The 13,397-nt window shown below is 44.6% G+C and overlaps 5 protein-coding genes across 5 annotated transcripts; 4 read left to right on the plus strand and 1 right to left on the minus strand.

Annotated features, from left to right (window-relative positions):
• Nucleotides 1-3,685: 3,685 nt before the first annotated feature.
• BU26DRAFT_161863 (uncharacterized protein) lies at nt 3,686-6,589 on the plus strand. The gene is made up of 2 exons (XM_033820149.1): nt 3,686-6,520; nt 6,565-6,589. Exon 1 carries the CDS (start codon nt 3,725-3,727, stop codon nt 6,326-6,328), a length of 2,604 nt encoding a protein of 867 aa, XP_033676917.1. The 5' UTR covers nt 3,686-3,724; the 3' UTR covers nt 6,329-6,520; nt 6,565-6,589.
• A 484-nt stretch (nt 6,590-7,073) lies between these two features.
• BU26DRAFT_571154 (uncharacterized protein) lies at nt 7,074-7,564 on the plus strand (the record flags this gene model as incomplete). Its single annotated transcript, XM_033834109.1, has 2 exons — nt 7,074-7,111; nt 7,168-7,564. 2 exons carry the CDS (start codon nt 7,074-7,076, stop codon nt 7,562-7,564), a joined length of 435 nt encoding a protein of 144 aa, XP_033676918.1.
• A 605-nt stretch (nt 7,565-8,169) lies between these two features.
• On the minus strand, nt 8,170-8,361 carry BU26DRAFT_389409 (heat shock protein DnaJ; the record flags this gene model as incomplete). The annotated part of the gene is made up of 1 exon (XM_033822684.1): nt 8,170-8,361. A coding segment is annotated over one exon (192 nt), but the record flags the coding sequence as incomplete, so codon positions are not given.
• A 1,727-nt stretch (nt 8,362-10,088) lies between these two features.
• BU26DRAFT_393357 (uncharacterized protein) lies at nt 10,089-10,382 on the plus strand (the record flags this gene model as incomplete). Its single annotated transcript, XM_033822725.1, has 1 exon — nt 10,089-10,382. A coding segment is annotated over one exon (294 nt), but the record flags the coding sequence as incomplete, so codon positions are not given.
• Nucleotides 10,383-10,765: 383 nt separating this feature from the next.
• On the plus strand, nt 10,766-12,103 carry BU26DRAFT_584799 (uncharacterized protein; the record flags this gene model as incomplete). The annotated part of the gene is made up of 2 exons (XM_033834614.1): nt 10,766-11,583; nt 11,770-12,103. 2 exons carry the CDS (start codon nt 10,766-10,768, stop codon nt 12,101-12,103), a joined length of 1,152 nt encoding a protein of 383 aa, XP_033676921.1.
• Nucleotides 12,104-13,397: the final 1,294 nt, after the last annotated feature.

A 13,397-nucleotide genomic window follows, 5' to 3' on the forward strand; every position in this document is an offset into this window, starting at 1 on the left:
CCTAGAAAATAGAAGATAGCTTATTAATCTATTAGAATTAATTAATAGTTTTTACTATTAACTATCTATAGATATATTTAATACGCGTTATATATACTACTTAGGTAACTATCTACTTAGAATAAAAAAAAACTATCTAGTTACTATAAGATTAATATTACTAGCTAGGTATATAAAAAGACGTTAATATATATATAGTAGTATATAAGGCTTACTACTAGAGCTATACTTTATAGAATAAGATGCTAGATCTTCTAAAGCCTCTATCTATCTCTAAGAGAGTATAGTAGAACGTCTCTATAGATTTTAAAAGCTTTCTCTCTAATAAGAAAGAATTTAACTATATATACGTTATTATAAATTAGCTAAGTAAGTAAAGCTTTTCTTTACTCTACTATAAGAAAATTATAGCTTAATATATAGTAGAGCTATATTACTAATATATCTAGTATATATATAGTTCTTCTAGGTTTATTATATTAGATTATAGTCTATAGTTTATCTCTACCTTTATAAATAAGCTCTATTAGCTTATAGAAATTAAGTAGAAGCTTTCTACTATATACTACTTATAAACTAATAGAAATATAAAGATTATTAATTAATATCTTAATTAGCGTCTATATCTATTTATTAACTACTACTAGAATAATTAGTTAGATCTTCTACTTTATATAGATTAGGTATAAGCTACGTTACTATATAAAACTATAGAACTAATAGTATATAAAATTAAATTTAAATACTAACTAATATACTACTAGAATTAGAAGAAGTATATAATAAAAGTCTCTACTCTATATAAGCGTTTCTTACGCTAGAAAGCTTAGAATTTTACTAAGAAGTAATATAACGCTATAGAAAAAGCTACTAAAATTATATAAAGTAATATTATAAAAGCGTAAGCTAGATAGACGCTCTAAGTAAATAAAAAACGCTAAGAACTTAATTTTATAGTAGGTAACCTTATCTATATTAAACCTTATAGCTTTTTAATAGATTAACCTAGTATAAAGCTAGATTAATAGATATATAGCTTTTACCTAATTATTACTATAAAGAGTTACTTCTTCTAGCTTTAGCTACCTGCGTATATATATATATATAATATCTTTTATACTAATTAGTTATAGAAAGCTTTAGAGCTATTACTAGAGTAGATAGAGTCTAAGTAGCTACTTATTAAAGTAGATAGTAATTTAGAATAGCTTGTATATAAAATTCTAGATAGCTATCTTTATTAAAATTACTTTTAATACTACGCTATATAGGTTACTTATAATTCTAACTCTACCTAGTATAATACTATAGACTTTATTAATATTTTCTATAAGGTAAAAGACTTTTACGTAGTATATCTAGATAAGCTAGAGCTACTATTATAATTAGATACTTAGATTAAGGTGTATAAAAAAAAGAAGACTCTAGAGAAGATAGTAGAGAATTTAAAACCTATAAGAGTAGAAGATATTAGAGTAACGTAAAGGCGCTACTAAGTAATTTAAAACCTTACTAAGCTTATAGTATTATTTAAGAAGAGAGCCTATAATAAAGCTGCTCTATAAATGCAAAAATAAGCCTTTTTCTCTCTAATAGTTAAGAGCTCTATAGAGAATAGAGTAACTAGAGAGAAGGTAGTAGCTATAAAAGCGCTTTTAGTTTAAAACTAATATAAATATACTTACTATAAGCTAAAAAGAGATAGTTAAGAGTATAATATAAGAGTTTTAGAAGAAGAAGAACCTAGAAGACATATTTTAGAGCTTAGAGATAAGCTCTCTCTATAAGAGAGAGTAATATAATAGTCTAACTTAACTCTAACTTAGTACTTTAGCCTAACTTAGCTTCGCCTAAGTTATATAACTCTGCCTAGTATCTTAGTATAGGTACTCTATATATATAGAGAGCTCTTAGAGTATTCTTCTACTTCTTACCTTTAGATAGCTAAATTTAACCTAACCTACTCTACTAGCACTTCTTATTCTTATAGCTTATAGAGATAGTACTATCTATAGCTAACTTATCTAGCTAGGTATTTAGAAATACTTATAGTAGTAAAGACTACAGACCTAGCTCTTATAAAAGTCTATAATAAGGCTGCTCTATAGACGCGAAAATAAGTTTTCTAGCTTAAATCTCTATAAAAGTAAAGTAACTAGAAGAAAGGTAGTAGCTATAAAAGCGCTTCTAGTTTAAAACTAATATAAATACGCTTACTATAAGCTAAAAGAGATAGTTAAGAGTATAATATAGAAGTTTTAGAAGAAGAAAGATCTAGAAGGCGTATTTTAGAGCTTAGAGACAAGCTCTCTCTATAAGAGGGGGTAATATAATAGTCTAGTTTAGAATTTACCTTAGGTTATATAACCTTAGGTTATGTAATTTTATTATATAACCTAGTCTAGCATCTTAGTACTTAGCACCTCTATATATAGAGAGCTCTTAGAGTATTCTTTTACTTCTTACCTTTAGATAGCTAAATTTAACCTAACCTACCTTACTAGTACCTCTTATTCTTATAGCTTATAGAGATAGTACTATCTATAGCTAACTTATCTAGCTAGGTATTCTAGAGGCGCTTATAGTAGTAGAGACTATAGACTTAGCTCTTATAGTATATAAAAAAGAGAAAACTCTAGAAAAGATAGTAGAGAATTTAAAACCTATAAGAGTAGAAGACGTAAAAGTAATATAAAAATACTACTAAGTAATTTAGAACTCTACTAAGCTTATAGTATTATTTAAGAAGAGAGCTAATAAGAAAGCTACCTTACTAACGTAAAAATAAGCCTTTTTCTTTCTAGAGAGAAGATAGTAGCTATAAAAGCGCTTCTAGTTTAAAACTAATATAAATATACTTACTATAAGCTAAAAGAAATAGTTAAGAGTATAATATAAGAGTTTTAGAAAAAAAAAAATCTAGAAGATATATTTTAGAGCTTAGAGATAAGCTCTCTCTATAAAAGAGAGTAATATAATAGTTTAGTTTAGAGATTTATCTTAGATTATATAATCTTAGATTATATAATCTTATTATATAATCTAGTCTAGTATCTTAGTACTTAGTATCTCTATATATAGCGCTTTTTAGAGCTTTTTCTCTACTTTTTACCTTTAGATAGCTAAATTTAACCTAACCTACTCTACTAGTACTTTATTTTTATAGCTTATAGAAATAGTACTATCTATAGCTAACTTATTTAGCTAGATATTCTAGAATACTTATAGTAGTAGAGACTATAAACCTAGCTCTTATAATTCTAATTATACTTAATTACTTTTTAGTAGAATATTAAAGTCTTTAATTAGATAATTTTTTATCTAAATTAGAGAATTCTACTAATTTAAATTAGATAATTTTTTTATCTAAATTAGAAACTAAAGTTTTACTAGTATTCTATAAACCTAATTATAATTACTTTACTTATACCTTACTACGTAATTAACTAGTAGGTTTTTTTTAAATTTTATTTTATAATATTAAATTTTATACTATATAAAACTTATATTCTAAGTTTTATTAGTATAGCTCTATTAGTTATAGAGTTAGAGAGAGTAAGATTTTCTAGAAACTATACGCCAGGTAGGAACGTGCGCTAGGTAGGGAAACCTAGTAAGCGAGAGCTTGGCATTCTTCACCGCTTGTTCGTAGTTGCCCCACGCCGTAATCGAGAAGTATCTGGTCGCAAACTTGCTACAACTCTACACAATCCGAAGCTCAGAAATGAACCTTCAGCATCTTGCAGCACTTCTCGGAGGACATGAAACACCCGCTGCTGTCTCCTTGTCGTCCGCGGCCCTGGCAGCGATGGACCCGGACACTCAAGCCTCGGAGTATGGCCAAATGCTGGAGGAACTTACCAGAATGACCCACGAAATGGCAGGCGGGTTGCGGGAGTCATCTCAAGCTCTAGGCATGCCGTTCCCCAGTCTCGGAGGCATGGAATCAATTCTAGGCGTACCTCGCATAAGCGTCGAAGAAGCCACGAACAAAGCGAACAGATGGAGAAGTAGCCTCTTTGACAGTGTGGAAAGGTTGAGGAGAATATTGGAGAGACATGAAGACACCATTCGAAAACGGTGGACGAAGAAAACCCAACAGCAGCGAAAGGCCATTCTCCTCAACGCGTGGCCGAACATGGCTTGGAACCACCGCCCGGATTTCCACGCGCTCCGACGCGACGAAGAGCGACAAAGCGAGCCCACGCGGTTCAGGGAAGTGTACATGTGGCCTCACATGAATCAAGAGGACTTGTGCAATGGCAAAACATTCCTCCTTCTGCTGGATGCTCGCGGGCATAGTCCTCCAATCGATTTCCGGTTTGCCGATATCGAGAGTATTGGCGTAGGGGTCAAATTTGGTGCGCTTACTCCCAAGACTATCCCAGGACCATACTACATGAGCTTTCGAGAGTGTTCGCGGAATGAGTACGGCAAGATCATCAGAACAGAGTCCTATGCAGACTGGGGCACCGGCATTCACGTCAATCCTGCAGATGGTCTCGACCTCCTCGAGATCCAAGAAAGAGTGCAGCGATTCTTGGTATCAGCATGCGAGGTACTCCTGCACGACAAAGGACCCGATCTAACGAGCGGTGACCCTGTTGCTCTACCTGCACCCCTCACCATAGAGGACTCGGAATGGCGTTCAGTTGCTACACTTGCGACACGTGCCCCATATACGCGGCCGGAGACTACAGACCTTTTGAAACTGAAAGATCTTATAGATGCGAGACTGGCCGCTGCGGAAGATCACATCTTGTCGCTCCACGAGGACCCAGGCTATTTTGCCACCCACGTCAGGGAATGGGGTGATCATCATATGCTCATGGTCCTAGACGACAAGAGGAAAGCCGCGCCACAGGTCGCAAATGCAGCTCAAAAACGAGAATTCTTGCGCTGGAAGTGCGTACCGAACGCTGTTTACTCAGCGTTTGAGGATGCATACTGGTGGGGGGCTTTGCAAAAACATTTCCAGGAAGTTATTGAAATGGATCGTACGTTCCACGAACGAGGACTAGAGCGAGAAGAACAACTTCCCGGTTTCTTGGCGGCCCTGCAAAAGGTCAAACGTATACTGCTCAATCCTATGGAACTCTATCTGTATCAACGTCTCAACTCTCAGTACCCAGCTTCACCGTCTATGCGGACTTATTTCCAACGGAGAACGGATCCGGCGGACCCTAGACGGGTCTTTATTGAGACACGAAGCGCCGACGACGGGGAGACGAACGATGAGCTCATGTGGTTGTTGAACAGGCTGAACGATCGAGAGCGTGTGCATGTGTGCGGCATGGGCAACCTATGTGTCGAATTAGATCGATTGATCCAATCGGATTCGAAGCAAAAGAAACGCATCACCGCAATGCTGGATGATCTTATATCGGACATAGGTCTTACGGCTGAGCTCTACAACCAGCTCTCACGATACTGGCCACGAATTTTCCTCCTGGAACGAGGCGTGAAGCATCTAAGTATGCAAGAATACCAACTGCTCGAGAGCCCTTGGTACAAAGATGTCCAGGCACCAATGAATAGTATCTATGCCGCTCAAGGCTCGATGCAACTAGGGTCCGATGCTGACGTATTGTCGGATTTGTTTCAATATCCGGTCTCGAAGCGTCGAACCCAGGAGAATGTGGAGATTATGCAGCGCGCTGAACGGCATCTGGACCATCTTTGGGGCAAAATTCGCAAAAGCCTTCGAGACGGGATGGATGAAAAGTCACATTTGGTCATCAGCGCTCTGTTGCCCGCTCGAGATGAAATACGGCGAACAAAAGATTGGCAGGCGCCTGTTTCACTTGCACAAAAGGCGAACACCGACGCCATGGTTGAGGACATGAAAAACCTTGATCTGGAAAGAGAGAGGAGAAGTGAGAAGACGATCGCCAACGAGGTGTCGGCGCCGCGAACAATCAAAACGAAGACTCGTTCTCAACAGCTGACGGACAGCGCCCATGTTGGCCCTATTGATCCGACACAAGAGCAACATGAGGATTCCATTCCCCAGCCCCAAACGTTCTCCTTGAAGAAGCGCGCGCTCAAAGTTTTCAGCACCATCTTCCACAATCCACTCTCGCCGGACCAGCCAGGCGAGATCCCCTGGGCCGAATTTCTCCATGCAATGTCGTGCATGGATTTCATCCCCAGGAAACTCTATGGATCCGTGTGGCAGTTTTCGCCGCGGCGCAAAGCCTTGGAGCGTAGCATTCATTTTCATGAGCCACATCCCAGTGGGAAGATTCCGTACCATAACGCGAGGAGGATGGGCCGACGGTTGAATCGCGCTTATGGGTGGGACGCCGAAACATTTGAGGCTGAATAGACGGAGTGGAAGGGAATAGGGTTTGGAGAGTATAGTTGTATAAGACCCGATTAATTTCTTGATGTCTAGAATTCCTGCCTATCTAGATATCCTAAGAATACATTAGTGGTAACGTGTTTTACTATCAACGCGGAAATGGGAAGTAAAGAATCGTGGAGTTGAGAGGATTCTCTTCTTAATCTCCTGCTACGAGTAAGTCGCAACTTTCTGCTATGGAACAGTGCCTAACATACAAGATTGTTTAAATCGCTCATCTGAAATACCAGTCCTTTTGCAGCCTTCTACTCTTCTCTTACAGCGAGAAACATGACTCATCGACAGTAGACAATTCATCGCGAGAGGCCCTTTTGGGTTATTGGTAGGCTCAGGGAGGTTCGGCCTAACGATAAATTCACTTCCCAGTCCAGGTATATACAAAACTCAGCTTTACAAACAATGCGAACCGCTCGCTCGCTCGCTTTACAAGCAGTGTTATCTAGAAGTCGGTTCGAAGAATAGTCTCAGTAAATCTAAGCGGCTTCAATCCATTCCATCAATTCCAACTGTGGCTGTTGACTTGAAATTGAGCAAGCCTCTTTCGCTCTGAAAGCTCTATGACGCTCTATTTAAGCCCGCACTTGAGGCGCGCTATAAGCTTGCGAAACGGCTTGTGGATACGCTCGCTAGGTTGTACGGCTACGACTGGATGAACAGGGGCATCAATAACACCAACATAATCTAAGATTCCCACAGCTCTATTCCGAGGATGCCATACAAAGCTTTCAATCCCTCAACACGGCCCTGGTCCAAGGCTTTAGCTACTTCCGGCAGCATACTGAGGCTTAGACTATTGATCCTAGCAAGGTGCTCAACGATCCTGAGTCAGCGCTATACCGACACCCAAACTACCAAGGCGACGCTGCCACTGGCTACCAGATTCACTACGGCATCTATTCGCTCGGCCTTGTTTTCTTCGAGATCGCGATCTGGGCTCCTTTGAGAAGTCTGCTTGTAGCTAAAGCAAAGAAGCCACCGCCAGTATATCTCTGGCCGGAGATGCGACACTTCCAAGAGGCTGAGGCCAGGGAGCTGAAGAGGAGGGTCGATATGAGGGTGGAACATGAAGTGGCTTACCGCGTGGGCACCAAGTACAAGGACGCTGTTGAGTGGTGCTTAGACTTGAAGGGACCAGTGACGGCTATCGACTTTTACAACAGGGTTGCGATCCCGTTGGAGGAGCTCGCTACTCAGGAATGATGACTGGGAACATGTGACATTATCGAAGGTATCTATTGGTCCCACCTCCTATCCCACTGATCTCCATTATGTAGAACCGCCGTTACGCCCGTTCTCCGTGAGACAGAACCCCTCCCGCGCAGTACTCCGCCCCAAGTCAAACAGCGGGCGGCGTTGCACCTCGCATTTCCCGCCCAAAGTGTCCGTCCCCTTTTACCGGCGTCGGCCGCCAGACGGCACACACCACGACTTCGGGCCCTTGTCCACCGCCTTCCTCTATCCTCTTGCGCGGATCTGTTGCAGGCAACTGCGGCAAGCCAATGCCCAGCAGCCAGGGCATCGGCTCACGCCAGGCAGAAACAACAGGCAGAAGTTGCACACCTCCCCCTCCCCAGATTCTTTGTACCACTGGTCCGGCTCGTACGGGCACCAGCCATGCGCGGTGGGGTGTCCCCTGCAGCATTTGTCAGTATTGTATTAGAAGAGAATGCCGCCTCGAAATACTCTGCTTGTGGTCGCGAATAACTACGGGAGTACGACGCGTAGGGGTTGTTTCTCCGCTTGCGCTGCTTAGCGCGCTTGCGCCGTTTGCTGTTGCGGGTGGTCGTCGGCTTGGAGTTCTCTGCATCGTACGCGGCGCGAAGCGCAGGGTCGGAGAGCTTCTCGTACGCCTCATGGATCTTTCGAAACTCGGTCGAGTCACCATCGTGGTTGGGACCCTTTTTGTCGGGATGATGCTCCTTTGCGAGGCGGCGGAAGGCGGATTTGATTTCTTCGATAGTCGCATTTTTGCTGACGCCAAGGTTAGCATAGTAGTTCTCCATGGTGGCGGCGCGTGTGGAGGATGGAGGACAGGTTGGGCACGACCGAAGAAAATATTTTATGGGCCAGTGAATGTGGACTCCGTCTTTGTGCGGTCACGTGTTGTCAAGGCGCGGGATAACTGCAAATTCCAGGAAGGAGCGGTGGAGATGCGGTTACTCGGTCTCATGCCATGTCATTCACTGAAAGTTCCCAGCGGAGAGTTTGTCGGCCCAGCTTTCGGTTGCCTATCCACCGTCAATTTCGTCCTCATCTGCGCCGGCACGTCCCACCCAACAACAGCACCCAGTTATTGCTTCGAGCCAAGATACAGCCATAAGTTGACGAGGTATGCAAACAAGTGAAGAACAAGAAGCCACAGGCTCTCCTGTGCAAAGAAATTCTCAACTGGCAGATTTCGGATGAGTGCGGACTTGAGAGAGGAGCTACGAGCTGAGAGAAATGCTAGCAGGTGTCTCGAGCGACTGAACCAATCCCGAACGTCTATCCCTACTTTCCAGTGCTTTCGCATTGTCGCGTGCGAGGTCATGATATTACTCCTTCATACATGCGCATTGCTCAAGTGCAAGTTTAAGGAGTAGAGTGGAGTCTCAATTCGACACCCATCAACACTACTAGAATAAGAGTATAGTGACAATAAATATAATCAGCATCGGAAACATTCCTAACATTCAATGCGCTCTGAAACTCTTCGTTCCGCTGGTGTAGTATGACACTGTGGGGTAAGTAGTATTAGGATTCCAGAAGGAAGTTGTGCCTCCAATTGCAGTTGTCGTGTTCTAGCCAGGTATGCAATAAGCTGTAAGGCATTATTAGTAATATAGCTCTGTTCTCTCCGTAGTCTTTCTAAGTTTATCATAACTAGCTACTAGGTTCGATCATCTTTTCATCTGTCCTTCACTTTCTGAGTTATTAACCCGTTTGTCTCCTTACCTATCGTATCGCGGGCCCCTCCCAACTAGTTGAACAACCCTTAAATCAACACCGAGGCGTTGCGCACTTGCGGGACCTCATTTCTGGATCTTCACCGGTGCCCGATAACCCGTCCAGTCTACAGCGTCGTGATCTTATGTCGCATGCTACGGAGCATGGATGCGCCATCGTCATCGGGGGGCTGAGTAAGGCCTAACGTCGTTGTGCTGCAACCCAGTAAGAGGTCCACCGCCTCAGCTGATCGACGAACGCCAAGGACCTCGCATCATGGCATTCCTGGGCACCGGTTTGCCTGCAGGGAACCGGCCAATAACTACGCATTCCGCCCATCGAATGTCTACGCTTATTTAGGCCACCTCCCCGCTCCACTCACTGAATACCTAGGTAGTGGCGAGCCGAGACATGCTAGCGGGAGCTGTATAAAGCTGACCTGTGGCAGTGCGCAAGGCTGAGGTTGGCCCCTTCGGAAACATTGTTGTATTAATTCCGCTGCTTCTCCGAACAACCAGTTCGTGCTAACATTTTTTTTCCCTTGAGTTTTCCCTTGAGAGACAATCCCTTTTGCCCTGCACAATTCGAATCGGCAATGGACTCAGTTCAAGGAGCGCGTTCCAGTCGCTCCACCAGAATAACCTCGCAGCATTCGCTTGAGGTTAGCAGAACTGGGAATGCGGTGTCCATACCACTACAGCCCTATCACCGAGTAGAGTCGCCGGATTCAGAACTCGATCCCAAAGAAACTATTCAAGAGGCTCCTCACCAGGGCTCTCGCCCCTATTCAGCACTCGCAAGAGAATGGTGGTGGGAATTACTCACATGGCTGTTCGGTACCTGCGCGTTTGCGACTCTGATAATCCTATTAGCCCGGTTCAAAGGCCAATCAACGGAGGAGTGGAAGAGCGTGGTGCAACTATCAACCGTGGTGGCCGCGCTTTCTCAAGCAGCCCAATCATCCTTGATGGTGCCAGTTGCATCATGCATTGGGCAGCTGAAATGGCCGTGGCTCCAAACTCGCCAGCCTATGTCCTACATCCACATTTTCGACGAAGCGACTCGAGGCCCAAATGGCAGTGTGTGGCTGCTTTGGAGACTGGCACGAACTATCCAACCGTAAGTGCTCTTTCACGCAATAGCTTGCTGAAGGTCCTCTGGTGGCTCTGCAGAAGTGAAGGGGGCAGTACATGGCTAACTGGATCAGCCACCTGGTAGCTCTCGGCGCTATTGCAACCATCCTCATGCTTGGCTTCTCCCCCTTTGCTCAGGAAACCGTTGAGACGAAACTCAGAGAAATAACGAACCGCACTCTTTCGGACGTAAGTAGTGTAGCCCGGGTGGCCAAGTACTCCGGCTCTGCGCAGTTCTCGACTTTTTACCGGGTCGATGCGCCGCTCAACGAAAGTAGCCAAGCCAGTAAGCTCAGTCTGCCGAGGACGCAATATGTCGCGCTAAAATTTCCTTTTAGTGAACATGGATCTTCAGGCAGCCATTTACTCTGGCATGACTAGCGATACTAGTCCGTCTGACGTCGATGCCTTTTGCTCGGCTGACCGTTGCGAGTGGGACTCATATACGACATTAGCTATCTGCGCATCCACCGAAGATGTATCGGGACGTCTTTTTGCTCGCCAATCTGATTCCAATATCACGCTTCCAGAGATAAGGGAGGATCCGCCTTTGGGCAAAGGTGCGAGGTCATTTTGGACCATCACTCAAATCAGCGACTATCTTTCGGCCCCGCACATCCTTCAGTCAACAGTGACTATTGGAGATGTATACATGGTATTCTATCCACCCTGTGACAACCAGTCGGAAACCCGCGGTTTTGACAGGTGGCTCGAAGAGCGGAAAGACCCCAAAAACTGGAAAGCCTTTAAAGGGAGCTTTCAACCGTGTCTTCAGACTCTCAAGACCATCTACCTCAACGCAACAACAGCAACAAATGTCCTAGAAACGCAGGACAATCTGAGTTGGGAATTGATTGGCGGCGCATCTAGCGATCCTTACTCGAACGGTTCCTTCTGCTACACTAGGCCTGACGGAGAGAATGAGCAGTACTGCATTTCAGCGAAGGACATGCGCGAAATTTTTGAACAGGGAATTGGGCCCTTGTTTAAAGGCACTGGGTCGTTCGCGACGGCAGGAGACAACTACTTTATTGGCGATTGGATCCCGACACTTGCGACCGACATCATCGGGAATGACCCTGTTGTTTGCAGTCCTAGTGCGGGGGGCTTGCATGGGTTCACTCGACGGCTGGACAATATTGCTGCCTCTTTGACCAACGCGTAAGTGTAATCTTCTTGACGTGTGCCTTTCGGCTCGCCTCGGACCATCCGCTTTCAGCTTGGGAAAACCCTTCTTAAGGTTCTTCAGCGAGCGATGCGCGAATCGTTTTAAATGACCATGGTCCGGCTATAGGTCCTTCAAGGCATACACCCCTTCCCTCACTACAAGTTAACACGCCCACGCAGGATGCGAACCTCCCCAAACAGCACCACCATGCGCGGCACGGCGTGGACGCAGGAGCAGTACTTTGAGGTCACCCTCGAATGGCTATCGGGGCCTCTACTGGTGTACTTTATTGTTACGATTTTTGTATTCACAACTATGCTCGGTTCGCGAACGTCAGATACGCCGATCTGGAAGTCGTCGCCTCTGGTGCTGGCGAGGGCTATGGACCCTACGAATGGGATGGGTGCATTGGAGACGGAACGGAAGGAAGCTAAGACTACCACCGTGCAGTTGAGATATACGGGTGAGAATTGGTATTTGCAGGAGCAGGTCACGCAAAGACGTACTGTGTGAAGGTTGGTGGAGCGAGATGATCAAGATCTGTGAGGAGAGTGGACCTCTAGGAGTGCGTATATTGATATAGAGAAAGAATGGCGGCGATCTGCTCTAGCTTCCAAACGTTGAGATGAAGCGGAAGGGGTGAATGCAACGTCCGCTGACTAACTCGATTCGACGTCACCGCTATCTTCTCCCGAGCCCTAACGCACAAACCCTGACATGCGAATACATCCTCATCAATTGCGGGGCCCACAATCAGATTTCAATGGCATCAAAGAAGGCTAGAGTTGAGCTGCTCTTGGTAAGTCTCTTCCGTAGTTGAGCAGAATAGTGCTAAGCTACCGAACAGAAGCTTGCAAACACGCCGAGTGATGCCGCTCGGAAGCCTCTGCCGGACGTGGACACGGTGCGTTTCATCCGATTCGCAAATGTCCGCCATCTAACAGTTTTATGCAGCAAGCCAAGGATGTCTCGCGTGTCTTCATTGACAATTTTATTAAATGGGAGAACAGCGCCGCTAAAATCTCCCTTGCGGCTTTCGGTCGCATGCCTCAAGGGCTTTCGGCGGATGAAAACGTTGTCGCGGCAGTGCACCAAGCCCTGGGATATCTAAATCTAGGTGGCAACAAGATCATCAGGTTCGTGGTTCTGGCGAAAGAACTTGGCATTGATTCGGACATCATCGCGACAGAACGGTATAGAGCGGAAACGGAACATATGTCTGGATTCGCGAGCGGTGGTTGCGCTAATAGTCTGAGTAGAGTCTGGAGGAATCGCATGCACCGGACTCGTCACCCCAGGTCGGCGCAGATGCGAATATGGAGAATATCTAAGCACTCTAGCGTGTGCTAGCATTAAAAAATTATATGCCGCTATATCAGTCTGAGAAGCTTAGATTGGGAATATGCAACTGCTCGGACGCCAAAGTGTCTCTATGTGCCGGCGTTGCGCTGGCGGTTGGGTGTGCTCGTAGATGGCCCGGAGCAAACAGAGCGACAAGAATGCATCCAAGGCAGATAATCCTACTAAATAAATACCTTTGTAAAAGTACACGGGAGGCCCCTAGGACTCTGGGCGTGGGCCGTGGTCGGGAAGGTACGTCATCCGGTAAGACAAATCGGGCCTGGGTAAAAGAAACGTGCTCTTTGGTTTCTCCGTGGCAGTCCCACCTGCATAGCAACGTTGACACTACACTCCCTTCCTCTCTACTCTAACACATGCTGCCATCTTAACGTTCCTGACCTCTTATTTCGACGCCTCCTCACCTAGTTACCGTGCCTTCTCAAGCCGCGATAGATAAGTTTCGAGA

Source organism: Trematosphaeria pertusa (assembly GCF_010094035.1).
Source record: "Trematosphaeria pertusa strain CBS 122368 unplaced genomic scaffold BU26scaffold_21, whole genome shotgun sequence".
NCBI classification, from domain to species: Eukaryota; Fungi; Ascomycota; class Dothideomycetes; order Pleosporales; family Trematosphaeriaceae; genus Trematosphaeria; species Trematosphaeria pertusa.

Bases quoted from the DNA above. Each gene is read 5' to 3' on its own strand.
- BU26DRAFT_161863 (XM_033820149.1), top strand. From the start codon at position 3,725: ATGAACCTTCAGCATCTTGCAGCACTTCTCGGAGGACATGAAACACCC.